Source organism: Phyllobates terribilis, unplaced genomic scaffold, assembly GCF_046119375.1.
Source record: "Phyllobates terribilis strain yellow unplaced genomic scaffold, ASM4611937v1 Scaffold_4__5_contigs__length_816908805, whole genome shotgun sequence".
Taxonomy (NCBI): domain Eukaryota; kingdom Metazoa; phylum Chordata; class Amphibia; order Anura; family Dendrobatidae; genus Phyllobates; species Phyllobates terribilis.
The window spans coordinates 583,611,842-583,639,492 of record NW_027362764.1 but is presented as its reverse complement, the minus strand read 5'-3'; the positions used below and the strand labels follow the sequence as shown (position 1 = coordinate 583,639,492).

At 42.6% G+C, this 27,651-nt stretch overlaps 2 protein-coding genes across 6 annotated transcripts in view; one reads left to right on the top strand and one right to left on the bottom strand.

Annotated features, from left to right (window-relative positions):
- Positions 1 to 27,651, top strand: part of TMEM241 (transmembrane protein 241) — a 190,822-nt gene that overhangs the window by 13,884 nt on the left and 149,287 nt on the right. The window contains exons 1-3 of one of the 4 annotated variants that reach the window (XM_073679165.1): positions 6,440 to 6,655; positions 7,311 to 7,357; positions 11,681 to 11,758. In XM_073679165.1, the coding sequence (XP_073535266.1) occupies positions 6,584 to 6,655; positions 7,311 to 7,357; positions 11,681 to 11,758 (197 nt within the window). In that variant the 5' untranslated portion in view covers positions 6,440 to 6,583. Of the gene's footprint in view, positions 1 to 6,439; positions 6,656 to 7,310; positions 7,358 to 11,680; positions 11,759 to 27,651 lie in introns of those variants that run through there. The other 3 variants (XM_073679168.1, XM_073679169.1, XM_073679167.1) reach the window with 3 other exon arrangements.
- RIOK3 (RIO kinase 3) overlaps positions 1 to 27,651 on the bottom strand; it is a 63,208-nt gene that overhangs the window by 24,696 nt on the left and 10,861 nt on the right. The window contains exon 1 of one of the 2 annotated variants that reach the window (XM_073679164.1): positions 20,838 to 20,960. The exons of the other annotated variant lie outside the window; for it this stretch is intronic. The gene's annotated coding sequence lies outside the window, so the exon portion shown is untranslated. Of the gene's footprint in view, positions 1 to 20,837; positions 20,961 to 27,651 lie in introns of those variants that run through there. 2 annotated transcript variants of the gene reach the window in all.

The following is a 27,651-nucleotide window of genomic DNA, read 5'->3' as shown; positions in this document are numbered from 1 at the left end:
CACCTTACGGATTCCCAACTCCTTCCACGTATCTCTCCTCAAACCAGTTGTTCTTAATTCTTTTTCCGACGATCCAAGTACCTCCCCAGCTCCGGTCTCCGCTGAGGACGTCTATGAGGTAGAGAACATTCTGGCCACCAAGAGGGTAAGAGGAAAACCTTTTTTTCTGCTGGACTGGAAGGGGTTTGGCCCAGAGGAGAGAACTTGGGAACCCAGGGAGAACATCCACGCCCCGCTTCTCCTTAAAAAATGTCTTTCAGACCTAAAAAAGAGGGGGCGTAAAGGGGGGGGGTACTGTAGTATCGGTGTCTCTGCCCCCTGACAGGCAGAGACGCCGTCCCCCTTACCGCTGCGCTCCCCGCTCGGCGTCTTCCGGCTCTCCTGCTGCTGTCGGCGGACGCAGCTTCCCGGGCACTGTGTTCAGGGCACGCGCGCTCCCTCCCTCTTAAAGGGGCCGCGCGCAGTCCTAAGGAGTCCCCGGCCAATGGCCGGAGGACTTCTCATATAAAAGGCACCTCCTCCAAAATGGAGATGTCCGTGCAAGGTTGTAGCTTTGTGTTCTAAACTCTGCTTCAGCCCTCAGATCCTGCTGCTAGTCTGACTACCAGTCCAGTCCGCCAGCCTGACTACCAGTCCAGTCCGCCAGCCTGACTACCAATCCAGTCCGCCAGCCTGACTCCCATTCCAGTCCACCAGCCTGACTACCAGTCCAGTCCGCCAGCCTGACTACCAGTCCGCCAGCCTGACTACCAGTCCAGTCCGCCAGCCTGACTACCTGTCTCCGCCAGCAAGTACACTCTCCAGCCCGACGGTCTGCCTACGGTCCAAAACCGCCAGTCTGTCTATGGGCCAATCTTGCCTGCCTACCCGGAGAACCAACCAGTTACCTGCCGTGCCTACCAGCCAGCCTACCAGGAGGCTCCTGCCAGTTACCCGTGGTGTCTGCCAGTCGTCTACCCGGATCACCCGTCAGCCTGCCTGGCATGCTCTTCTGCTGTACTGGTCAGTCCCTGCCTTCTGATCCGTGGGAGTCACCTGCTCTCATACAAGGACTGGTCCAGAGTAGCACCTGGTCCCTCTGCTCGGTCCTTCCCTGGTTCACGGAGTCGATTGAGCCGCCGTACGACCTTGGTCAGTCCGAGTTGATACCTAGTTACGCCCCTCTGGTCCCTCCTTGCACCGCAGCACAGAGGTTCCACCACCAGGATCCGTAACACTTTATTAACTAAAAGCTCTGTCAACTATCAACATACAGAACAAATCATTGATAATGAAGGGAGGTATATAATTCTATCCTGTAAAATGAACAAAGACTATACTATAGTAAATGTCTACTCCCCAAACAAGGGCCAAATAGCTCCTAGAAAAGCTGAAAATATCAAAAACGGAGATCAGATTATTTTTGGGGAATTTAACATGGTGCCTTATGAGAGTTTAGATTCCACAGCAAAAAAAATCAGGAATACAACCTACAATGTTAGTAACTGGCTACCTGAGGTAAATCTTTTTAACACTTTCCGTTGCTTGAATTCTTTTTCTAGAGACTATACTTTCTATTCAGATAGGCACAAAACTTTTTTCAGAATATATTTACAGTAGTTTTAACCGATATTCATTCCCTACAAAAGATTATCTTGGTTGAGATAGGCATAATAACTTGGTCTGATCACACGGCAGTAAAATTTGTATTACACAAAATTGTGTTTGTGTATCCTTAAAGGGGATATCCAGGACTTTATAAAAAAACAAAAAATGTACCTAAGGACTAACATGCCGGTAATTGCAGCTTACCTGCCTGTTGTGCACGGCGCTGTAGCCTCTGTTGTCGCGACGGTGCGGAACTTCCGACACCATTCTCATTGGGAGATGGATCCCCGCTGCCTAACTGGGGGAGCCGGCTGTCAATCAGAACAATACCAGAAGTCCCGCCCCGTAGCGACAACAGAGGCATCGGAATCCTCGGAGAGGTCTGTGACCGCTCCGTAGCGGGGAAGTACGGCACCGTGTACAATATGCAGATAAGTTGCAATTACCTGCCTGTTAGTGCTTAGGTACATTTTTTGTGTTTACATAAATTCCTGGATATCCCTTTTAAATAAGCAACAAAACATAACAAACTAGAGATGTAACCCCTTTTTATTTCAATTATAAAACAATAGAAAAAAACATTAGAAAACTATAAAGATGATACTTCCACCTGGAATTATCTGGAATGCACACAAAGCAATTTTAACCCCTTCACACCTCAAACCTTTTTTCACCTTCATGACCAGGCCGAATTTTACAATTCTGACCACTGTCACTTTATGAGGTAATAACTCTGGAACACTTCAACGGATCGCACTGCTTCTGAGATTGTTTTTTTTCCACACATTCAGTTTATTAACCCTTAATAACCTTCAGGTGCTTCATAGGAATTAATGGAATGTGGAAGGAAAAAATAAAAATTTAATTTTTTAGCACAAAATTTTACTTTTGATCCATTTTTTTACTTTCAAAAAGGAGAAAATGGACACTAAAATTTGTTGTGCAATTTCTCCTGCCTGAGCACGCCGATACTCCATATGTGGGGGAAAACTACCATTTTGCCGCTCGGAAGGGAAGGTGCATCATTTGACTTTTTGAATATAAATTTTGCTGGAATAATTAGTGGATGCCATGTCACATTTGGAGAGCCCCTAATGTGCCTAAACAGTATAAACCCCCCACAAATGACACCTTCTGTAAACTAGACCCATCAGGGAACTTACCTAGATGTGTGGTGAGCACCTTGAACTCCCAAGTGCTTCACATAAGTTTGTTACGTAGAGCCATGAAAATAAAAAAATCTATTTTTTCCCACAAAAATGTTCTTTTAGCCCCATTTTTTTTATTTTGACAAGAGTAACAGGGATTTGCTCTGCATAGAGGTCTGTACTATACTATCTACTGCCTATCTGTTACATACTGCTACCTTGCACTGATGCACTATTGACACTTTGTACCCACATTTTTTGTTTACAGATATAAGCACTAGCACTTTTCATGTATATTTATGATTATGTGGATACCAATGTATTTATTAATCCTATGACTAATTGCACTGTGGCACTTTTTATGGATATATTTGGTCATTAGTGATTTAAACCTAATTTATGTAGAAATGGCTATTGACTATGTAGAATTATACCTCTCATCCAGCCATTTTAATTGTGTATCCCCCCTATCTTTTTGTGTGATATATCTGCATCTTCTTGTTCAATAAATATGTAATTTAACTGATATTTGAGCAACGTTCCATTTTTTTATAGGATTTAATATGCATATGGATATGTGCTGTATGTGACCAACATACTTATACTGTATATGCAATAACTTGCATTTTTTGGTTAATAAGAGTAACAGGAGAAAATGAACCTCAAAATTTGTTGTGCAATTTCTCCTGAGTATGCAAATAGCCCATATGTAGGGGACAACTACTGTTTTGGTGCACGGCAGGGCTCAGAAAGTAAGGCTTGACGTTTTAGAACGCAGACTTTAATGGAATAGTCTGTGGGTGTCATGTCGTGTTTGGAGAGCCCCTGATGTGTTTAAACAGTGGAAAACCCCCACAAGTGACTCCATTTTGGAAACTAGACCCCTCAAGGAATTTATCTAGATGTGTGGTGAGCACCTTGAACCCACAGGTGCTTCACAGAATTTTACAACGTTGATCTGTGAAAATGAAAAATATGTATTTTTCCCACAAAAATGTTGTTTTTGCCCCAATTTTTTTTCATTTTCACAAGGATATAAGGAGAAGATGGACACTAAAATTGGTTGAGCAATTTCTCCTGAGTACGCCGCTACCCCATATGTGGTTGAAAACTACTTTTGAGGCACAGTGCAAAGCTCAGAACAGAAGAAGCGCTATATTGGAGTTCATATTTTGCTGGACTGAGGGTGCCATGTCACATTGATAGAGCCTCTGAGGTGCCAGAATAGCAGAACCCCCCATAAGAAACACCACTTTGCAAACTACACCTCTCAATGAATTCATCTAGGGGTGCTGTGATCATATTGACACCACAGGTGGGTCACAGAATTTTATACCATTGGGCAGTGAAGAAAAAAATAATTACATTTTTACTACCAAAATTTTGTTTTAGCCCCAGATTTTACAATTTCACATTGATAAATGGGTAAAAATGGCACCCAAATTTGTCCCACAATTTCTTCTGAATTTAGAAATGGCTGTCCAGTACTGCTTAGCCACACAACAAGACTTCGTAGGGATGGAGCGCTATTTGCATCCTATAATAGTATGCGGACTCAAAATACAAAGCCCCTAAGTGCTAGAAAAGCAGAATCCCCCCTCAAGTGACCACATTTTGGAAACTATACTCCTTTGGGAATTTATCTACAGGTGTAGTGACTATTTTGACTACATGGGTGTTTTCCAGAAACAAGCAGAAGCGAATGTTGCTGAGTGACAATTGCAAACTGCCATTGTAGTGATCAGTACGTTGTAGTGACTAGTATGTTGTAGATCCCATGTATTGTGTCCAGCTCATTCTTCTGGAGACATGCTCCTGTAAATTAGGTGTGCTCTCATCGCTACAGATATGCCAAACATTTGGACGCTAACTGCGGTTTAGGCACACAGGGGCTCAGAAGGGAGAGGGGCATTTGGATTTGAGAGCGCAAAAAAATGGAGCAATTTAGCTTTTTCAGAGCCTTTGTGCTACCAGTAACGTGGAAACCCCCTATATTTCCGATAACAGATGACAGATCTGAGTGGGGGCTTTGTTTTGTGGATTGAGTTGAAGCTTTTATTGGGAACATTTTACATAACATTTTGGATCACATATATCCTGCGCTCTACACTGAGCATTTACATCTAAATGTCCGAGTGACGTGATTCAGATGAAACCCCCAAGGGATTCATTCACTATAATGAGGCAGCAGAGTTACTCTGGACTCTGTCTGTCGTCCTTTTTTTTCAGAGGTGCACAAAACTGTGGCCAAAAGCACCTTTATGCATGCCTAAAAAGACAGACACCGCCAGATCACAGATCAGACAGCGTCCACAGTGCCTCCATCTGCCTCAATAAAAGAAATCTGCTGCCAGGGGTTCCGTCTGAATCACGTATTTCAGAGATTTACACGGAAACCCCAGTGTAAGTGCTCAGCGCAGAACGCAGGATAAATGTGAGCTAAGCCTTATTGCGATCTTTGGGAGGGAGGCAGAATGAACAAATCAATAGCAGGTGAAGAATTGGTTTTATTTTTTACAGTTTTTTTCATGCAGTATAAGTGATTAGATGATTTTATTCTTCGGGGCGGTGCGATTACAGCGATACCAAATTTATATATTTTTTTTCTGTTTGGCAGCTGTCACACACTAAAGGACGCTTTTTTATGCAAAAAAATAGTTTCTACATCACCATATTTTGAGAGCTATCATATTTCAGCCCACAAAGTCATGTGAGGGCGTCTATTATGCAGGACGAGTTGGCATTTTTATTGGTATTCAGGCACATGACATTTTTTGATTACTTTCTATTCCAATTTTTGGGAGGTAGAATGATCAACAACCAGAAATTCAGGAATTTTTATTTTTTTTATGCCGTTCTGCGTGTGGTAAAATTGATAAGTCAGCTGTATTATTCAGGTCAGTACGTTTACAGCTGTACCACATTAATATAATTTTTTTAATGTTTTGGCGCTTTTCTGCAATAAACTATTTTATAGAAAAAATAATTATTTTTGCATCGCTTAATTCTGAGAGCTATAACTTTTTTATTTTTCGGCCGTTGGAGCTGTATGACGGCTTGTTTTTTTGTGGGACAAGATGACTTTTTCAATGGTATCTTTTTTAATTACATTCATCTTTTTGATTGCATTTTATTCTGCATTTTGTTCGGCGGTATGATGAAAAAGCATAGTTTTTTGCCTCGTTTTTTATTTTTTTACAGTGTTCACTAAAGGGGTTAACTAGTGAGACAGTTTTATAAGTTGGGCTGTTACCTGACTACGCCTTTGTCTTTTCCCTGTTTATGACGTCCCCTCCTGGCTCTTGGCCTTGGACTCCTTCACTATCCCGACGCAAGGTTTCTCCATGAGAAGTGACTCAGCATCACACACTCCTTTATATCTACAAGGCTATACATTTCGGAATGTTTAAACTTTAATAACAATTATTTAAACCATAAAAAGCTGTGTGTAATGCTTACAGCAAACAATGGACAAGATAGCAACAAAAGACACTGCATCGTGGTGAACTCCAAACAAACAGCAATGTCTGTGGTGGGACTGTGGACGGACCACAGAAATGATGTGGATGAGGAATGTGGCACATCACAAGAGACCCATGCCTTCTGTGTGCCTCTTGTGATTGCAGTTCACGCTGGTCGCCAGCAGGGGGAGCTCGCCAGTTCGTTCCTCTCTCTCCTGCTCTGCGCGCTCCTCTCTTGCCTGTGTGCTGATTGGTGCAGCTCTTGGTAAACGTGGAGGTGTCATGGCCGCCTGCAGCTGAGCGCTGCCTGTGCCGGTGCAGGACATAGATGTGAGCTGAAGTCCGTGTTCTGCCTGCGCTCAGCACTGACCTGTAATGCGGTGACAGATGTATTCTAGGGGTCCCGCCGTGGGGCTCAGCTACTGCTGCTTCTACCTGGCTTTTTACTTCACTAACAAGGTAATTCCCGGACTGAGCCCCCTCCTGTCAGCGTCTCCGGTGTGTGCTGTCAGTGTCAGACATGCAGGAGGCTGCGATCTGCTCAGCCTCCCGTCACATCCATCCGTACAGCCTCCATCGCATCCGTCCGCACAGCCTCCATCGCATCCGTCCGCGCAGCCTCCGCCGCATCCGTCCGCGCGGGCTGCCTCCCGCCGCATCCGTCCGCGCGGGCTGCCTCCCGCCGCATCCGTCCGCGCGGGCAGCCTCCCGCCGCATCCGTCCGCGCGGGCAGCCTCCCGCCGCATCCGTCCGCGCGGGCAGCCTCCCGCCGCATCCGTCCGCGCGGGCAGCCTCCCGCCGCATCCGTCTTATTATGGTAAAATGACAGTTACAGTGACAGAAGTACATCAGACCTCTTATGGTCATTGGCCTTTGGCACTGCCATTGTTGTTGTATCACTGTTCTTCTAGATTACAGAAATGACAAGCGCAGGTGTGAACTGTGTCTTATACATTCATGTTTTTCTCTGAACGTTTACAATATCTACTGTCAGGAGTGTTTCTCTATATTTTATATGTTTGTGTGTGTTTTTTTTTTTTTTTTTTAAGTATCTTATTAGATTCTGCGTTTTAACATTGATGTCTGTCAAATTAACCTGGTCTTTGTCTTCCAGTATGTTCTGTCTATTCTGAAATTCACCTATCCTACCCTTTTTCAAGGGTAAGTATGTATATCTGCATGAAACATCCACTTGTAATAAGTATCACTGAAAGTCTCTGATTCTTAAAGGGGTTCTTAAGCTAGAAGTCTTCAATCAATCTATGTGACTACAGACTTGTGAATCCTCACATCGCTCTTACTGCGTGCTATGAGGATGTGCCGGGTCCAGTGACCACGTTCCGACTAGACGCCTCGCTCATTGCAAATGTACTGAGTGACGCTGGAAACAGTATAGTTGAACTGTGGCCAGGAGTATGCAAATAGCATACTTGCGGTCACATGACCATCCAGCGCTGGCGAATCCTCACAGTGCACGCAATGTGAGGATTCACAAGTCTGCAGTCACATAGAGCGACTGAAGACTTGTAGCTTAAGACCTAACAACCCATTTAACATTGTGAGTTATGTTAACTGTTATGAGATTAGATTGTATTATATGTGTTTTCTATTAAATGTGACATTCTATTATGGACACTAGTAATATACACTGTGTGCAGAATTATTAGGCTAATGAGTATTTTGAGCACTTGATACTTTTTATACATGTTGTCCTACTCCAAGCTGCATAGGCTCGAGAGCCAACTACCAATGAGGCTATGTGCCCACGATGCAGAAATGAAGCAGAAAACTTCTGCAGCATTTCTGCATCTCCCTGGCAGAAAAAACGCATGCAGATTGTGCATGCGTTTTTCCTGCAGAATACATGCGGATCCACATGCGTTTCCGCATGCAGATTGACAAGCGCTTTCCAGGCGATAGCATCACTTGGAAAGTGCTTGACAACTAGGTCACACTGTATAAATCCATGCAAACAGCATGGATTTATATAGTGTGAACCGTAAAAATTAAAACAAATAAAGCTATACTCACCCCCGAGGCCCGGCGTGGCTGCAGCGCTCGTTCCTGTCTGGTTCCCGGCTGCTGGCATATCGCGAGACAGAGCGGTGAAGGGCCTGCGGTCACATGACTGTGACCTAGTTGTCAAGCACTTTCCAAGTGATGCTATCGCCTGGAAAGCGCTTGTCAATCTGCATGCGGAAACGCATGTGAATCCGCATGTGGATCCGCATGTATTCTGCAGGAAAAACGCATGCACAATCTGCATGCGTTTTTTTCTGCCAGGGAGATGCAGAAATGCTGCAGAAATTTTCTGCTTTATTTCTGCATCGTGGGCACATAGCCTAAAGGTCTAAAAGAAGAAAAAATAATGACATGGCCCCCTTGTTCACCTGATCTGAACCCCATAGAGAACCTGTGGTCCATCATAAAATGTGAGATCTACAGGGAGGGAAAACAGTACACCTCTCGGAACAGTGTCTGGGAGGCTGTGGTGGCTGCTGCACGCAATGTTGATCAAAAACAGATCAAGCAACTGACAGAATCTATGGATGGAAGGCTGTTGAGTGTTATCATAAAGAAAGGTGGCTATATTGATCACTAATTTTTTGGGTTTTCGTTTTTACATGTCAGAAATGTTTATTTCTAAATTTTGTGCACTGATATTGGTATACCTGGTGAAAATAAACAAGTGAGGTGGGATTATATTTGGTTTTTATTAAGTTGCCTAATAATTCTGCACAGTAATAGTTACCTGCACAAACAGATATCCTCCTAAGATAGCCAAATCTAAAAAAAAAAAACACTCCAACTTCCAAAAATATTAAGCTTGGATATTTATGAGTCTCTTGGGTTGATTGAGAACATAGTTGTTGATCAATAATAATAATAATCCTCTAAAATACAACTTGCCTAATAATTCTGCACACAGTGTACTGTTGGTGTGATACCTACTTAGAGATCCTCCACACTGAGTGATGCTTGCTTTTCTGTAAAGGGAATGTGAAAGATGATTCATGCTGCCTGAATCAGATACTGGCTAAATAAATGTCGTCTAAATAGTTATTTTCTGCATCTTGTGTATTGAATCCTTCAGCATTCCTACCAGTAAATCTCTAGCCCTAACTTAGAGAGAAACGAAAATGACATCTACAGAATCGGAGAAATAGAACTAAGCAACAGCACGTGTGAAAAAGACTTGGATATACTAATAGATCACAGACTGCACATGAGTCAGCTGTGTGATCCAGCAGCAAAAAAGACAAACACAGATCTGGGATGTATTAAGAGAAGCATAGAGTCTAGATCACGTGAAGTAATTATCCTCTCTACTCCTCTATCCCCTCTACTCCTTGGTCAAACCTCCTCTAGAATATCGCGTCCAGTTGTGGGCGCTACATTTTGAAAACAACATAAAAAAACTGGAGCAAGTTCAGAGAAGAGCTACCAGGATGGTGAGCAGACTGCAAAGTATGTCCTATGAGGAACGGTTACTGGATCTGGGAATGTCTAGCTTGCAAAAAAAAAAGACTGAGAGGAGACTTAATAGCTGTCTACAAATATCTGAAGGGATGTCCCATTGTAGAGTGATCATCCTTATTCTCATTTGCACATGGAAACATGATAAGCAACTGAATGAAACAAAGGGAGAAGATACAGATTAGATACAGTTGTGCTCAAAAGTTTACATACCCCGGCAGAATTTTTCCTTTCTTGGCCTTGTTTCTGAGAATATGAATGATACCTTGGTTTTTTTGTTATCATTAATCAGTGTAATGTCGCCCACCTGACAGTGTATGTAGTTTACTGAGCACAATCCTGCTGACAGGTGCGCTTTAAGCAAAACAACCATCACCGCTTTCACCAGAGTGGGGTTAATCCAAATATAATCTGTCCTATTGGATTACGCCCAAGTTATTGAGATGCTCTGCGATTGACACTTCGCCTCTGCCCCTGTTCAACGTTTGAGAAAGGGGAGGTTCCTGAAACGTTGCAACTGGTGGGCATGCTGAGTGTCATCTGTGCAGCGTCTCTGCGGGTTATGGCTTGAACCTAAACCTACTGGACAGCTGCTAACTGGATTAACTCCTCTAATGTGAAAATGGTGGTGGGTGTTTTGCTGACACCTTACATGCATTGAAGATTGGTATGGACAATTAGAAATATTGTTGTTGATATAAATGAGCATGGAACTTAACTTTGGTTTTTGGGGAATAACCCTTTATCCCCTATCCATGAATAGGGTATAAAATGCTCATTGCTGGGGCACCGGACCCCTAGGATCAGAACTCTTCTTGAATGAAGTGGAGGTACGTATGCTCTGCCTCTGCTATTTCTGGCACTTCAATAGACAATGAATGTAACGGAGATTGCACATTCACACCTCTGCTCCATTCAAACCAGGGGTCCAAAGCCATGAGCTTGGGATTAATGGGATTCCCAGCAATCCTATGGATAGGGGATAACGTGTTTTCCTGGGAATAAGCCTTTAATTGAGAGTCTCTGATGTTTATTATTTGAAGGATGGTTCTACAACCATTCTAAAAGTTTAAAGGAACTGCCAGCACATAATGAGTGTTCAAGCCAAGTACAGGTGCTCGGTGCATCACGGCGCGGCCAGTCGTTTATATACACCTTCCCACCTGCTTGGTTTTCATGCATCTTTGCCCTTCTCTGGCTCTATGAAGTGAAAGCCGTCAATCAAAGAGGGGGTGGAGATTGAACGAAAACAAGCAGGTGGGAAGGTGTATTTAATTGATTGGCCACAACTTTGTGCACCAAGAAGTGGTATTTATCTTGAACAGACAGTCCCTTTAACTACTTCTTTACTCACCTAGCTTGATTGACAGCTCCTCAGTGTCCCTCTTGCTGCTGAGATCTCACTGCTCAGTACAAGCTGCGGCTGACTCATGTTTGGCTGAATTTACACCTGTTCATCATTTTAGGTTTATTTATTTAAGAAGCACTCCCACTAATATTTTTTTTCATTAAATCTGTGTATATGTGCATATAGTGAGTGTATTAATATACTCGCCTACTGTCGCCGCCTTCGGGATTCAGCTTTGTTTTGCTCCACTTCTCAGTGACATCACAGCTCGGCAGACTCACTGGGTCACACTGAGCTCTGCGTGAGCCGGAAGTAGTTTTTACAGTGTAAGTCTATGGAGCGTCAGAATGAGGCTTATAGACTTACATTGTAGAGACTTCCAGCTCACGCATAGAGCTTAATGATCTGGATTGTGGGAAGAGCGGTGACGTCACTGAGAAGAGGAACGGAACGGTGTTGGATCCCGAGGTTAGTATATGATCACACTACAGTACATGTACTTATTCAGATTTTTGAAACAGAAAGTCTTCATGGGAGTGCATCTTTATTGTGCGAGGTTTGTATTGTGAAGTCCACTTTTATAGGCCTGTTAAAATGATGCTTAATCACTCTGTATTTGTTTGCACGGCTTTTTAAATATTATTTCTTCTTTTCTGTAGGTGGCAGACTTTGGTGGGTGGCTTGTTTCTTCACATATGTTGGAAGCTAGGCTGGGTGGAGATCAATTGCAGTTCCAGGTAATCAGACCTATTTCTCAGTGTACGTTATGCTGACCGCAGCCTTTACTTGCATTTGACTAAGATCATTATGTGAACAAGGTATTTGTAGAGTAATCAGAAAAAAAGGAAAACCTATGAAGATCAAGTGCCACACAATACTTTGCTAATGGTGTATTTTTTATTTAATATTTTATGTAAATAGACTGATACAAATGGTAATAAACTGAACTGTCAATACAATAAATAAATCTCAGTAAATAAGAGAAAGGTAATTGTAGTGTCGTCTTTCTCGCCAAGGCCTTTTGTGACCTAGTTCATATTCTTTGGTGACTCGGGTTTGTGACAAGTCAGTTGAGCAGTGACGTGCTACATGGGGATCATATCTTTAATTCTTTTGTACCAATGGGAGTCTAGTGTTTTCCCAAAAATGAGTTTTGTGGCATATGACGGCCAATAAATGAAGTAGCAGTAGTCTTCTTTATAGTTTATACATTCCTTATGGCAGGATATTGACGGGAATGGTAGTTATTGGCTACTTTAATCGGCCAATAGCAAGTTATATCACCCATAGGATGCTGTGTTGCAAAAATGCACATTAAGTGGTATATCCTTGGAATATACTTTTTGTTTTTCAGGATGCCTATATTTAGAAAATAATTATCAATATTTTTTTTCCGAATTAAAGGACCCTTTTGGATGACAGCAGGAAAATCTTTTACATCTGTAATTGGGACCTTGTGGATATGACTGGTTTATGTGCTGGCAGTTTACCTGGCACATACTGCATACAGATAATGCAAAGCAATGTGAACCTACCCTTACTGGAATTATACAATAGTTAAAGGGGTTGTCCACTATTTTGTATGTAGAGCTAAATTAACTTAAATTGGGGAGAGTTTACTAATTATAAATATTTAAAGGGAATCTGTCAACAGGATTTCGCTATATAATGAAAGCAGCATGATGTAGGGATAGAGACCTTGATTCCAGTGATGCCACTTCGTTAACGTTGTGCAGCATTTATGGTAGAATCACAGTTTTTGCTGCTGCAGATCTAGCAGAGCTCAGATGTTGAGCTGTGTATAACCCCACTCACAGCTCAGCTTTCTGTGTACATTGTATAGGGACAGAGAGCTGCTAATCAGTGCTGGGGGCATGGTTGGACTAGTAAGCACGAGGCCAGTTGTCCTGTGGCGATAATCTCCTGCTTATAAAACATTGATTGTATTGAAACTGCAAAACACGGCCCAGTGAGTTGACACATCACTGGAATCGGGGTCTCTGCCCTTGCATCATGGTGTTCTCAGATTACATAGCAAACACCCGGTGACAAATTCCTTCTTAAGAGTAACCGTTGTCTTCATTTTGCTTTCCATACATCAATACTACACATGAAAATAAGCAACTCTGTAAAATATCTTATCGGATAAATTTTCTTTTTCCTAGATAAATCTTTTTTTGAGGGGTGCAGTTTCCAAAATTGGGTCACTTGTTGGGGTGTTTTTGCTGTTTCCGCACCTCAGGGGCTCATCAAATGCGACATGGTGTCCACAAGATACAGGTGCATCTCACTAAATTAGAATATCATCAAAAAGTTAATTTATTTCAGTTCTTCAATACAAAAAGTGAAACTCTTATATTATATAGTCATTATAAACAGTGATCTATTTCAAGTGTTTATTTCTGTTAATATTGATGATTATGACTGACAGCCAATGAAAACACAAAAGTCATTATCTCAGTAAATTAAAATAATTAACAAAAAACACCTCCAAAGGCTTCCTAAGCGCTCCTAAAACGTTTAAAAAAGTCCCTTAGTTTGTTTCAGTAAGCTCCATAATCATGGGGAAGACTGCTGACTTGACAGATGTCCAGAAGGCAGTCATTGACACACTCCACAAGGTCCCAGAGTTCCAATTTTCATTTGGAAATCAAGGTCCCAGAGTCTGGAGGAAGAGTGGAGAGGCCACAATCCAAGCTGCTTGAGGTCTAGTGTGAGGTTTCCACAATCAGTGATGGTTTGGGGAGCCATGTCATCTGCTGGTGTAGGTCCACTGTGTTTTATCAAGACCAAAGTCAGCGCAGCCATCTACCAGGAAATTTTAGAGCACTTCATGCTTCCCTCTGCCGACAAGCTTTTTGGAGATGGAAATTTCATTCTCCAGCAGGACTTGGCACCTGTCCACACTGCCAAAAGTACCAATACCTGGTTTACAAACAACAGTATCACTGTGCTTGATTGGCCAGAAAACTCGCCTGACCTTAACCCCACAGAGAATCTATGGGGTATTGTCAAGAGGAAGATGAGAGACACCAAACCCAACAATGCAGACGAGCTGAAGGCTGCTATCAAAGCAACCTGGGCTTCCATAACACCTCAGCAGTGCCACAGGCTGATCACCTCCATGCCACGCCGCATTGATGCAGTAATTGATGCAAAAGGAACCCCGACCAAGTATTGAGGGCATTTACTGAACATACAGTTCAGTAGGCCAACATTTTGGATTTTAACCCCTTAAGCCCCGCGGGTGGTTTGCACGTTAATGACCGGGCCAATTTTTACAATTCTGACCACTGTCACTTTATGAGGTAATTACTCTCGAACGCTTCAACGGATCCCCCTGATTCTGAGATTGTTTTTTCGTGACATATTGTACTTCATGATTGTGGAAAAATTTCTTCGATATCACTTGCGTTTATTTGTGAAAAAAACGGAAATTTGGCGAAAATTTTGCAATTTTCAAAATTTGAATTTTTAAGCCCTGAAATCAGAGCGATATGTCACACAAAAGAGTTAATAAATAACATTTCCCACATGTCTACTTTACATCAGCACAATTTTGGAACCAAAATTTTTTTTTGTTAGGGAGCTATAAGGGTTAAAAGTTGACCAGCGATTTCTCATTTTTCCAACAAAATTTACAAAACCATTTTTTTAGGGACCACATCACATTTGAAGTCACTTTGAGAGGTCTTTATGACAGAAAATACCCAAAAGTGACACCATTCTAAAAACTGCACCCCTCAAGGTGCTCAAAACCACATTCAAGAACTTTATTAACCCTTCAGGTGCTTCACAGGAATTTTTTGAATGTGGAAGAAAAAAATGAACATTTAACTTTTTTCACAAAAATGTTAATTTAGACCCAATTTTTTTTATTTTCACAGGGGTAACAAGAAAAAATGGACCCCAAAATTTGTTGTGCAATTTCCCCTGGGCACGCAGATACCCAATATTTGGGGAAAAAATACTGTTTGGGCGCACGGCAGGGCTCGGAAGGGAAGGAGCGCTATTTGACTTTTTGATTGTAAAATTTGCTTGAATAATTAGCGGACGCCATGTTGTGTTTGGAGAGCCCATGTGTGCCCAAACTTTGGAGCTCCCCCACAAGTGACCCCATTTTGGAAACTAGACCCCCCAAGGCACCTTTCTAGATGCATAGTGAGCACTTGGAACCCCCAGGTGCTTCACAAATTGATTCGTAACAATGAAAAAGTGAAAAAAAAAAACACTTTTTCATTTTTATGAATCAATTTGTGAAGCACCTGAGTGTTCCAAGTGCTCACAATGCATCTAGATAGGTGCCTTGGGGGGTCTAGTTTCCAAAATGGGGTCACTTGTGGGGGAGCTCCAATGTTTGGGCACACAGCGGCTCTCCAAACGCAACATGGTGTCGCTAACAATTTGAGCCGATTTTCCGTTAAATTTGTTAGAGGACACCATGTTGCATTTAGAGAGTCCCTGTGTGCCCAAACATTGGAGCTCCCCCACAAGTGACCCCATTTTGGAAACTAGACCCCCCAAGGCACCTATCTAGATGCATAGTGAGCACTTGGAACCCCCAGGTGCTTCACAAATTGATTCGTAACAATGAAAAAGTGAAAAAAAAAACACTTTTTCATTTGTATGAATCAATTTGTGAAGCACCTGAGGGTTCCAAGTGCTCACTATGCATCTAGATAGGTGCCTTGGGTGGTCTAGTTTCCAAAATGGGGTCACTTGTGGGGGAGCTCCAATATTTGGGCACACAGCGGCTCTCTAAATGCAACATGGTGTCCGCTAACAAATTTAACGCAAAATTGGCTCAAATTGTTAGCGACACCATGTTGCGTTTGGAGAGCTGCTGTGTGCCCAAACATTGGAGCTCCCCCACAAGTGACCCCATTTTGGAAACTAGACCCCCCAAGGCACCTATCTAGATGCATAGTGAGCACTTGGAACCCCCAGGTGCTTCACAAATTGATTCGTAACAATGAAAAAGTGAAAAAAAAAACACTTTTTCATTTTTATGAATCAATTTGTGAAGCACCTGGGGGTTCCAACTGCTCACTATGCATCTAGATAGGTGCCTTGGGGGGTCTAGTTTCCAAAATGGGGTCACTTGTGGGAGAGCTCCAATGTTTGGGCACACAGGGACTCTCTAAATGCAACATGGTATCCGCTAACAAATTGAATGGAAAATCGGCTCAAATTGTTAGCGGACACCACATTGCGTTTGGAGAGCTTCTCTGTGCCCAAACTTTGGAGCTCCCCCACAAGTGACCCCATTTTGGAAACTAGACCCCCCAAGACACCTTTCTAGATGCATAGTGAGCACTTGGAACCCCCAGGTGCTTCACAAATTGATTCGTAATAATGAAAAAGTGAAAAAAAAAACACTTTTTCATTTTTACGAATCAATTTGTGAAGCACCTAGGGGTTCCAAGTGCTCACTATGCATCTAGATAGGTGCCTTGGGGGGTCTAGTTTCCAAAATGGGGTCACTTGTGGGGGAGCTCCAATGTTTGGGCACACAGGGACTCTCTAAATGCAACATGGTATCCGCTAACAAATTGAATGGAAAATCGGCTCAAATTGTTAGCGGACGCCACATTGCGTTTGGAGAGCCCCTCTGTGCCCAAACTTTGGAGCTCCCCCACAAGTGACCCCATTTTGGAAACTAGACCCCCCAAGGCACCTTTCTAGATGCATAGTGAGCACTTGGAACCCCCAGGTGCTTCACAAATTGATTCGTAATAATGAAAAAGTGAAAAAAAAAACACTTTTTCATTTTTACGAATTAATTTGTGAAGCACCTAGGGGTTCCAAGTGCTCACTATGCATCTAGATAGGTGCCTTGGGGGGTCTAGTTTCCAAAATGGGGTCACTTGTGGAGGAGCTCCAATGTTTGGGCACACAGGGACTCTCCAAATGCAACATGATATCCGCTAACAATTTGAGCCGACAATTTGTTAGCGGATATCATGTTGCATTTGGAGAGTCCCTGTGTGCCCAAACATTGGAGCTCCTCCACAAGTGACCCCATTTTGGAAACTAGACCCCCCAAGGCACCTATCTAGATGCATAGTGAGCACTTGGAACCCCTAGGTGCTTCACAAATTAATTCGTAAAAATGAAAAAGTGTTTTTTTTTTCACTTTTTCATTATTACGAATCAATTTGTGAAGCACCTGGGGGTTCCAAGTGCTCACTATGCATCTAGAAAGGTGCCTTGGGGGGTCTAGTTTCCAAAATGGGGTCACTTGTGGGGGAGCTCCAAAGTTTGGGCACAGAGGGGCTCTCCAAACGCAATGTGGTGTCCGCTAACAATTTGAGCCGATTTTCCATTCAATTTGTTAGCGGATACCATGTTGCATTTAGAGAGTCCCTGTGTGCCCAAACATAGGAGCTCCCCCACAAGTGACCCCATTTTGGAAACTAGACCCCCCAAGGCACCTATCTAGATTCATAGTGAGCACTTGGAACCCCAGGTGCTTCACAAATTGATTCATAAAAATGAAAAAGTGTTTTATTTTCACTTTTTCATTTTTACGAATCAATTTGTGAAGCACCTGCAGGTTCCAAGTGCTCACTATGCATCTAGAAAGGTGCCTTGGGGGGTCTAGTTTCCAAAATGGGGTCACTTGTGGGGGAGCTCCAAAGTTTGGGCACAGAGGGGCTCTCCAAACGCAATGTGGTGTCCGCTAACAATTTGAGCCGATTTTCCATTCAATTTGTTAGCGGATACCATGTTGCATTTAGAGAGTCCCTGTGTGCCCAAACATAGGAGCTCCCCCACAAGTGACCCCATTTTGGAAACTAGACCCCCCAAGGCACCTATCTAGATTCATAGTGAGCACTTGGAACCCCAGGTGCTTCACAAATTGATTCATAAAAATGAAAAAGTGTTTTATTTTCACTTTTTCATTTTTACGAATCAATTTGTGAAGCACCTGGGGGTTCTAAGTGCTCACTATGCATCTAGATAGGTGCCTTGGGGGGTCTAGTTTCCAAAATGGGGTCACTTGTGGGGGAGCTCCAATGTTTGGACACACAGGGGCTCTCCAAACGCAACATGGCGTCCGCTAACAATTTGAGCCGATTTTCCATTCAATTTGTTAGCGGACACCATGTCGCGTTTGGAGAGCCCGTGATGTGCCTAAACAGTGGAGCTCCCCCACAAGTGACCCCATTTTGGAAACTATACCCCTCAAAGATTTTATTAAGGTGTATAGTGAACATTTTGAACCCAGAGGTACGGCACATTATTTGTTTACATTAGGTCATCATATTGAATAAGTTTTCATTATTCTTGAGCGCAAGTGCTCGCTACTTGAGTTTGCATCGGGTACTCAGGTATGCACCATGTACAGCGTGTGCTCGAGTGACATGCTCGAGTCCCTGCTCCGCATGTTTCACGGTTATTAGACACCCAAAAAAAAACATGCGGGGATCGCTCGTGCATGGCAGGCAATCCCCGTAAAGTTTTTTGGCCGCGAAGCATATGGGGCAGAGACTCGAGCATGTCACTCAAATACCCACGATACTAAATGCATACCAGAGCACCCGATGCAAACTCAAGTAGCGAGCACTTGCTCTCAACACTAGTCGCCATATTGTCATCTTTTTTTCTTACTTTTGAAAAAAATCCCAACCCCAGCCCTAACCCTAGCACAACCCTAGCCCCAGCACAACCCTAGCCCCAGCACAACCCTAGCCCCAAACCCAGCCCTAACCCTAGCCCAATCCTAACCCAAGAGTTTATTTTTGACGCCGTTCCTTGTGCGGTATAAGTGATTAGACGACTTTATTCTTCGGGTCGGTGTGATTACAGCAATGCCAGAATCATATGGGGTTTTTATGACTGACAGCTGTCACACACTAAAAGACGCATTTTTTGTAAAATCTAGTTTTTGCATCGCCATATTTTGAGAGCTATAATTTTTCCAAATTTTGGCAGACAGTCATGTGACGGCTCGTTTTTTGCGGGATGACTTGACGTTGTTATTGGTGCCATTTTCAGGCACGTGACATTTTTTGATCGCTTTCTATTCCGATTTTTGGGAGGCAGAATAAACAAAAACCAACAATTCAGGAATTGTTTTTTTTTTTTTTTTTTTATTCTGTTCCGCGTGTGGTAAAATTGATGAGGCAGCTTTACTCTTCGGGTCAGTACGTTTACAGCGGTACCACATTTGTATAATTTTTCTATGTTTTGGCGCTTATACACAATAAAAGCTATTTTATAGAAAAAAATATTTTTTAGTATCGCTTTATTCTGAGAGCTATAACTTTTTTATTTTTCGGCTGATGGAGCTATATGGCGGCTTGTTTTTTGCGGGACGAGATGACGTTTTCAGCGGTATCATTTTTATTTATATGCGTCTTTTTGATCGCGTGTTATTCCACTTTTTGTTTGGCGGTATGGTGATAAAGCATTGTTTTTTGCTTGGTTTTTTTTTTTTTTTTTTTACCGTGTTCACTGAAGGGGTTAACTAGTGGGACAGTTTTATAGGTCAGGTTGTTCCGGACGCGGCGATACCAAATATGTGTACTTTTATTGTTTTTTTTTTATTTTTTTTATAATAATATTTATTGATGGGTACATTATATTTTTATTTTTGGTGTATTATTTTTTTTATTTTTTTAATATATTTTTGCACATTTTTTTTTTTTTTTTTTTCCACTTTCACACAGTTTATACACTTTATTACTTTGTCCCACTCTGGGACTTTCACTTTTTTTTTTCTGATCGCCTGCATGGCACAGGAATGGAGCACCATCCCTATGCCATGAAGGCTGTCAGAAGTGCACAGTGTGAAGATTGCTTGGAGATGCACTGCGCATGTCCAAGCAATCTTCCTGCTCTCTGGTGACCCGGATGTTGTCATGACGACATCGGGTCGTCATGGCAACACCCGGGAAGCCTTTGCAGACTGCGCTGGAAGCCGGAAGAGGAGGTGAGTATCGGCGATCACCTCCCCTTGCCCCCGCAATGCCGCGATCGACTTCGATCGACTTCGATCGCAGCATCGCGGGGGTTAATGTGCTGGGAGCGGTGCGTGACCGCTCCCTGCACATAGTACCGGGTGTCAGCTGTGACAATCAGCTGACACCCGGCGGCGATCGCGCCCGCACAGCCTGTGTGCGCGCGCGATCGCCATGACGTACTAATACGGGTCTGGCTCTTAAGTCCCAGGGCACAGACGCGTATTAGTACGTCAGATGTTATTAAGGGGTTAAAAACATTTTTCAAGCTGTTGTTATAAAGTATTCTAATTTAATGAGATAATGACTTTTGTGTTTTCATTGGCTGTAAGCCATAATCATCAACATTAACAGAAATAAACACTTGACATAGATCACTCTGTTTGTAATGACTCTATATAATATGAGTTTCACTTTTTGTATTGAAGAACTGAAATAAATTAACTTTTTGATGATATTCTAATTTAGTGAGATGCACCTGTATTCCAACCAAAATTTTGCACCAAAAGTCAAATGGCGTTCCTTCCTCTCTGAGCCCTAACGTGTGCCCAAACTATAGATTCCGACCACATATGGGGTATCGCAGAGGCGTAACTAGGGGTTGAGCTCCAAGGGGGGGGCGATACATCTGAGTGGGCCCCTAATCGATAACCCTTATTACAACCACGGTGTTGCACCCTAATTGTGGTATAGGTAAACCACAGCAGATGACCGCACTGTTACTGAAAATAATTTTCCTCCTATACAAAGACCAACACTGATATTACCTCCGTATGGTGACATATAGTGGTAGATACCAGTCCTGCAGAACATATAGCAGATCACAGTACAGTTACAGATAGTGACTTACAGATTGTGTTCCTACTGATAGAATCTTTCACTTTCCCTGTCTTTTTCACCTGGCCCAGACCAACTTGGCAACTTCTTTCAGCCAGGACTTGTCTGCAGAGATTACAGCAAAGACGCACGTAACCTGCAATAAAATCAGGGAGTCTGGGTAATTCAAAATTTATAAATGCTATAGTTTGAGCTATAGTTTGATACAATAAAATGCTATGCATAAAATACAAAGAGAGAGAGAAGAACCTATGTAAGGATTCCAAAGCTACAATATCACCCTGAGATATGAAGTAGGAGATGTCTCTCCTAAGGATATCAAAACATGGCTACTAATAATGACAATGCACCGCAGTTGTGAAAGTGAATACTAGACATTAGAAAAGGCAGGATGCTGCAAAAAAAAAAATACATTGAATATTCAACCAGGTGATGATTTTGCCCAGAAATAGTATATTGATATTAAGGTAAATATCCCCAATAATAGCATATATCTGAACAAAAAGTAAGAATCAATACATACTCAAATGAGCAAAATGCTGCAACAAAATGTATCAAATACACAAAAAAGTGGTATGTTTCCAAAAAACTGAATATTAATATATAGGTAGATATCCCCAGTAAACTAGTACATGGGAAAAGAATATACCTTTAGCCATTAAGACATCAAAGAGAGAATGTAACCTCAGACCCCTTCTTGACGTGCATTTCACCGCCACCTGCGGTTTTGTCAGGGGTTAACAAGGTTTGTGTTTGTCGGGTTTTTATATCTGCTACCTGAAAAACCCAACAGACACATACCTTATCTCCTGACAAAGCCGCAGGTGGCGGCGAAACGCGTGTCGAGGCGGGCGCTGGGGTTACATTCTCTCTTTGAAGTCTTAATGGCTAAAGGTATATTCTTTTCCCATGTACTAGTTTACTGGGGATATCTACCTATATATTAATATTCAGTTTTTGGGAAACATACCACCTTGTTGTGTATCTGATACATTTTGTTGCAGCATTTTGCTCATTTGAATATGTATTGATTCTTGCTTTTAGTTCAGATATATGCTATTATTGGGGATATTTACCTTAATTTTGCCCAGAAAAAGTATATTGATATTATCATTTGGATGACTATCCAATGTATTTTTTGCAGCATCCTGCCTCTTCTAATGTCTAGTATTCACTTTCACAACTACGATGCAGTCGTTATTAGTAGCCATGTTTTTATATCCTTATTAGACACCTCCTACTTCATATCTCTGTGTCCTATTGTAGTCCTGCAACCCTTATATGGGTTCTTCTTTCTCTCCTTTTTGTATTTTATGCATAGTATTTTATTGCATCAATAAAACATAGCATTTCTATATTTGAACTAACCAGACTACCTGATCTTTATTGTAGGTTATATAATACAATCCCCAAAAAGAGAATAATTGTTTTTGAGGACATATTCCCAACCTGCACTAGCTCCTTATCCTGCTGATACCCCAATGCTGGGTACGTCAGAGTTACCTACTCAGAGCTCCGATGTCCTGTGCGTGCTCCTGCCACTGTATCGCCCTGCTGCTATGTAGAGCACAGGCTTAAAGCGACCTGCGGTCTCCAGAACGGAGAGCGGTAGTGCAAGAAGCTCATGTCTCCCCGTCCTACCGCAGAATTCGACCGCTCCCTCTGCTCTCCTCCCCCTCCAGTAACTATGTTAGGGTATGTGCACACGATGCAGAAATGCTCAGGATTTTTTCCTGAGCGTTTCTGCATCTCTCTGGCAGGAAAAAACGCATGCGGATTGTACATGCGGTTTCCTGCCAGGGACATGCGGAAATGAAGCGGTCTTCACTTTCATTTCCGCATGCGGGTTGACAAGCGCTTCCCAAGCGATTTTAGCATCACTTGGAAAGTGCTTGTCAACTTCACACTATATAAATCCATGCAACCGGCATGGATTTATATAGTGTGTGATGTCAAAAAATAAAAAATAAATCTATACTTTACCCTCTGATGGCCCCCGGTGTCCTGCTTCATCGGTCCCGGCTGCCGGCAGTGAAGACTTTAGGACCTTCCGACGTCAGCGTCACGTGACCCGTCACATGACTCTGATGTCAGCGAAGGTCCTTCTTCATTCAAACGCGAAGTGCCCGGGAAGCCGGCAGGACGCAGCGCGGGCCGTCAGAAGGTGAGAATATATATATTTTTTATTTTATTCTTTTGGTACCTGGGTCTGGATGAGAGTCCTCTCATCCACACCCGGGTACCATCCGCACATTAGACCGCATGAAAAGCGCATCAACATATACAGTGATGCGGATTCCATGCGGTCTAATGCAAGTCAATGGCGGCAAAAGAGCAGCGTTTCCGCAAAATTAATTGACATGCTGCGGATTTTTGACCGCAGCGTTTACGCTGCGGAAAAATCCGCATCATGGGCACAGCACATGCGGATTTCCATTGGGGAACATTGCTGCCCTTCTACCATGCGTTTTTCATGCTTTTCCGCGGCGTTTACGCAACTGCAAAAACGCCGCGGAAACGCATGAAAAACGCATCGTGTGAACTCAGCCTAACTGGGGTAAATTGCTTTACAAATTGTGGGGTCCATTTTCTTCTGCTTCCCTTGTGAAAAGGAAGGATTTGGGGATAGAACAACGTTTTAGTGCAGATAAAAGTAATTTTTAATTTTCACACCCCACTGTTTGACTCCAACCAGATACGGGGTATCATAGCGTTCAGTAGAAATATTGTAGCCAAGTTTTCAGTGCATTTTTCTCACATTTCAGCTTCTGAAAATGAAAAATTTTAAGGCTAAAGCAATATTTTTAGTTGAAAGAATCTGCAAACTGCCTCTTCAGAGAAAAAGAGGACTTGTACTCTATAGCGCCACCTGTTGGAAGTAGCAATCCTACAAGTCACTATCTACCCTTTAACAAGTCTTGCAATATGACTTGGGATAAGTCCTATTGGCATGACTCGTTAAAGCAGACCTGGGCAAACTGCGGCCCGCGGGCCACATCCGGCCCTTTGACCGCTTCTGTGTGGCCCGCTGACACAGTCAGCCAGACGCAGGAGAAAGCCTGAGCTATTATCTTACTCAGACTCAGCATTCTGATTGTAGCTCCGCCCCCCTGTGGATGCCATCTTCTCATTGGTGGATGTGGGGATGCTCAGTTCCTTGCTTGCAGAGCAGAGCTACTGTAATGTCTTCAGGTCAGGAGTGTTCAAGAAGAGGGAAACTTGGACTACTACACCCATCTGCTGCACATAGTGGGCAAGTGACATCTAAGTTGAGCCCCATGGTGTAAAATAACAGCTAGGAGCTGACATTGTGTCTACTGTGCTGATCAGTTCACAGCACAGCACTGCCTCCTTTCTCAGACCGCAGTTTACACTCAGTGAGAGCAGCTAATTATCTGCAGCTTACGGAGTCTTCCCCTGGCAGCTCAGACTGATCGGAGAGAACATTTGTATTCCTAGTAAATGACTCCAACAGTGAAGTGCCCCTCCTCACCTGGGATATTCTATGTGCTCCCCAAACTGCACCCCACATACTCTGCTGCCTCTCCACCTTTGAGTGAGGGTTAACCCTTACCTCACCCTTTACACTGAGCTTTTGAGTTATTGCGCTGTGTTCTATGTCCTGTGCAGGTGAGGTAAGTGTTAAGCTCCTCACAATGCTCCCTGCTGTGATCTGTGACTTATCACAGCCATAGACTTTAATAAAGATCCCCCCCCCCCACCTGCCTGTTACCTCCTGCCCCACATGTGATGTGGATCTATGCATGTGGAACAGGGGTGGGCAAACAACTTTTTTTTTCCACATGCTCCCAATTTATGTATTGATTGATCAATTGCCAATGCTTGCTATGATCAACTTTATTGTAGCAAGTATTATCAGGGTGTGTTCACACAACTGTATTTTCGGTCCTAGTGCTTTTCGTGAAAAAAATAAAAAAAACCTGACTTCACACGGACAGGACTAGTAGCAATGCTTTGCAATTGAGCTATTCAGATTACAGTTTAAGTCCATGGCCCCACTGTCAGTATTTGGCAGAATTTTTTTCTCAGGAGTGGGAGCCAAAACCAGGTGAGGAACAATCAGAGAAAAGGTATAATAGAAACAAGTCACCAGTTCTGCATTTATCACCCACTCCTGAGAAAAAATACTGACTGAATACTGATAGTGGGGCCGTGGCCTAACACAGACCAAATATCCGTGTGAAAAAGATCACAGCACGCACCAGTTTCTTCTGTGTATCGGATAACACTCACTTATTGAAGTCAGAGTTTGCAAAAAAAAAATTGAATCACATATTAATCATCTGTATGGCATCTGATTTTTACAGATACATTTCGATTACAATCATACGAAACTGTATTTGTTTTTGTACATTTTATTCACTTCTGATATATAAAAATGGATCACAATACAGATGATAAAAATAGTCTGCCTTTCTGGATGACAATCATGACATCGCTCGTGTAAACGTAATCATATAATCACCTTCTTTTTATAAAGCGATAAAATTAATATTGAGCAGAATTAAAGGGGCGGCCTAAAACAGAAGGTAAATTTCATACTAAATGTCTATTTAATTCAATCCAATCACTTATCTAGTACAGTTCAATTAAAAATTCCCTACCGTTTCCTCTCTACTCTAACTTCTTGTTTGTTTTTTCTCATCCAATGATGTTTCGTTGAGAATTCCAGTGCATTTTGGGATACTCACATGGGACGTCATCAAGGGGAAAAGGATGCGATCACTGACGCTGCTTTCCTCACATTTAAACGAAGCACCATCAGTGACCTCTGTTTCGGAGTCTGGGTTAGTCCCTGCTTGCTGCGTGGTGTCCGTACAATTTCCACTGACAGTGCACGCTCTTGCTGGCTCATCACTTCTCTTTAGAGCCAGCAAGGGAGTGCACTGTCACTGTTCATTCAAAGGAATATAGTGCCGGGAGCTCATACTGTCCATAGGTCATAATTTATAACCGATGCATTATCAGTAGAGCAGGGACTAGCCCAACCTCTGAAACAGACATAATTGATGCCACTTCATTTCATGGAGGGGGCAGAAGCTGCGGAAGTGACCACAGCTTCTACCACCTTATGACGTCCTGTGTAAGTATTCCAAACAAAATGCCATTGGAGGTTAAAAAAAAAAGACTGGAAGTCAGACTGGAGAGGGTATATTAGGGAATTTTCAATTGAAGTATATAAAAAAAGGAGATTAGAAAATTACATTATTTAGATAAATGTTTAGTATGAAATTCACCTTTGGTTTCAGACCACCCCTTTAAGTTCAGCCGACTGGTTCGGCCCTCAAAAGCAGTGCCAGTTTCTCATGTGGCCCCTTGGGAAAATTAATTGCCCACCCCTGCGTTAAAGGGTTGATTGTGACTTGTAGGATTGCTGCTTCCAACAGGTGGCGCTATAGAGTACAAGTCCTCTTTTTCTCTGAAGAGGCAGTTTGCAGATTACATTTCCCGCAGGAGCATTGCATGGTAATTCGCCTCCTTTCCTTGGCATACCAGAGCCGGTGTGTCACTCTCCACAAGGAGAAACGTTACCCCTTAGACCTTAGTTGAAAGAATGTAATTTTTCATTTTTTTTCCCCATTCCACTTTCATCAATTCCAGTTAAGCAACTGATGGGTTATCTGACTTCCTGAGTGCGGTTTTGAATACTTGGGTTACAGATTTAAAATAGTATCATATTTGGGAGTTTCCCAACAAAAAAGGCCCATCCGAAGTCACTACAAAATTGAAGCTGAAAAGGTCTGTTTAAAAAAAAAAAAAAAAAGAATTGCTGCTAAAATTTTAACCCCTCTAACATTTTAACATAAAGAATAAAAGGGCCTTTTAAAAGTGATGCTGATGTAAACAGAAGATAGGGTCAGTGTTACTATTTGGTGTGTTGTGATTTATAAGGCCATAACAATTCAAGTTTTGAAAATTGCAAACAATCTCAATCACTGGGATTGAAAGGAGCATTTCAAATAATGTGACCGCTTTGAAAAATGGAGCTGTCAAGGAGATGAAAACTGGCTTTGGCGGTAAGGGGTTAAAAAAGGAAAGGGCAAGGCAAAAAAAAAAAATAGGCATAAATCCAATAGTGAATCTTGGTTAAGCAGGGAGGTTCATTTCCTTTCAGCACAGTAAGGGTATGTTCACGTGTAGCATTTTACGGAGTCAACAAAGTGAACGAGATTTCTGAAATGTTATGCGCATGATGCTTATTTTTTCCTTGAAGATTTGAAGCAGTTTCTAAGCCTGCAGCATGTCAGTTCCTGCAGTGCTTTTCACCCATTTCCCAGTGAATGGGGAAAAAAACGGTTAAAGAAAGTGAGAAAAACAAGCGTTTGTTGTTTTTTTTTTTCCTGCCAAGAGACATGTTTTGATGTAGAAATGTCTGCAGCGAATACTTAAAGTGGTTGTCCGGTCTTAGGCTACAAGTCTGAAGTCACTCAATATGACTGCAGACTTGTGAATGCTCACATTGCGCACACTGTGTGCTTTGAGTTTTCTTAGGCGCCGTGAGCAGGCGGTCATGTGACAACAAGTAAGTGATTTGCATACTTTCGACCATATTCCGACTAGACTGTTCCTGGCCTCGCTCAATACACTTGCATTGAGCGAGACCGAGCCCATCTAGTAGGCATGTGATTGTATGTATACAAAGCACATACTTGCAGTCACACGCGCAGAGAAAACTGTCAGTGCGCAGTGCGCGCGCTGTGAGCATTCCCAAGTCTGCAGTCTCTAAGGCGGACAACCCCCTTAACTTATGCATACCCTTAACCTGCAGTGCTGTGGAGTGTATTACCTGTTTAAATAGGTGGCAA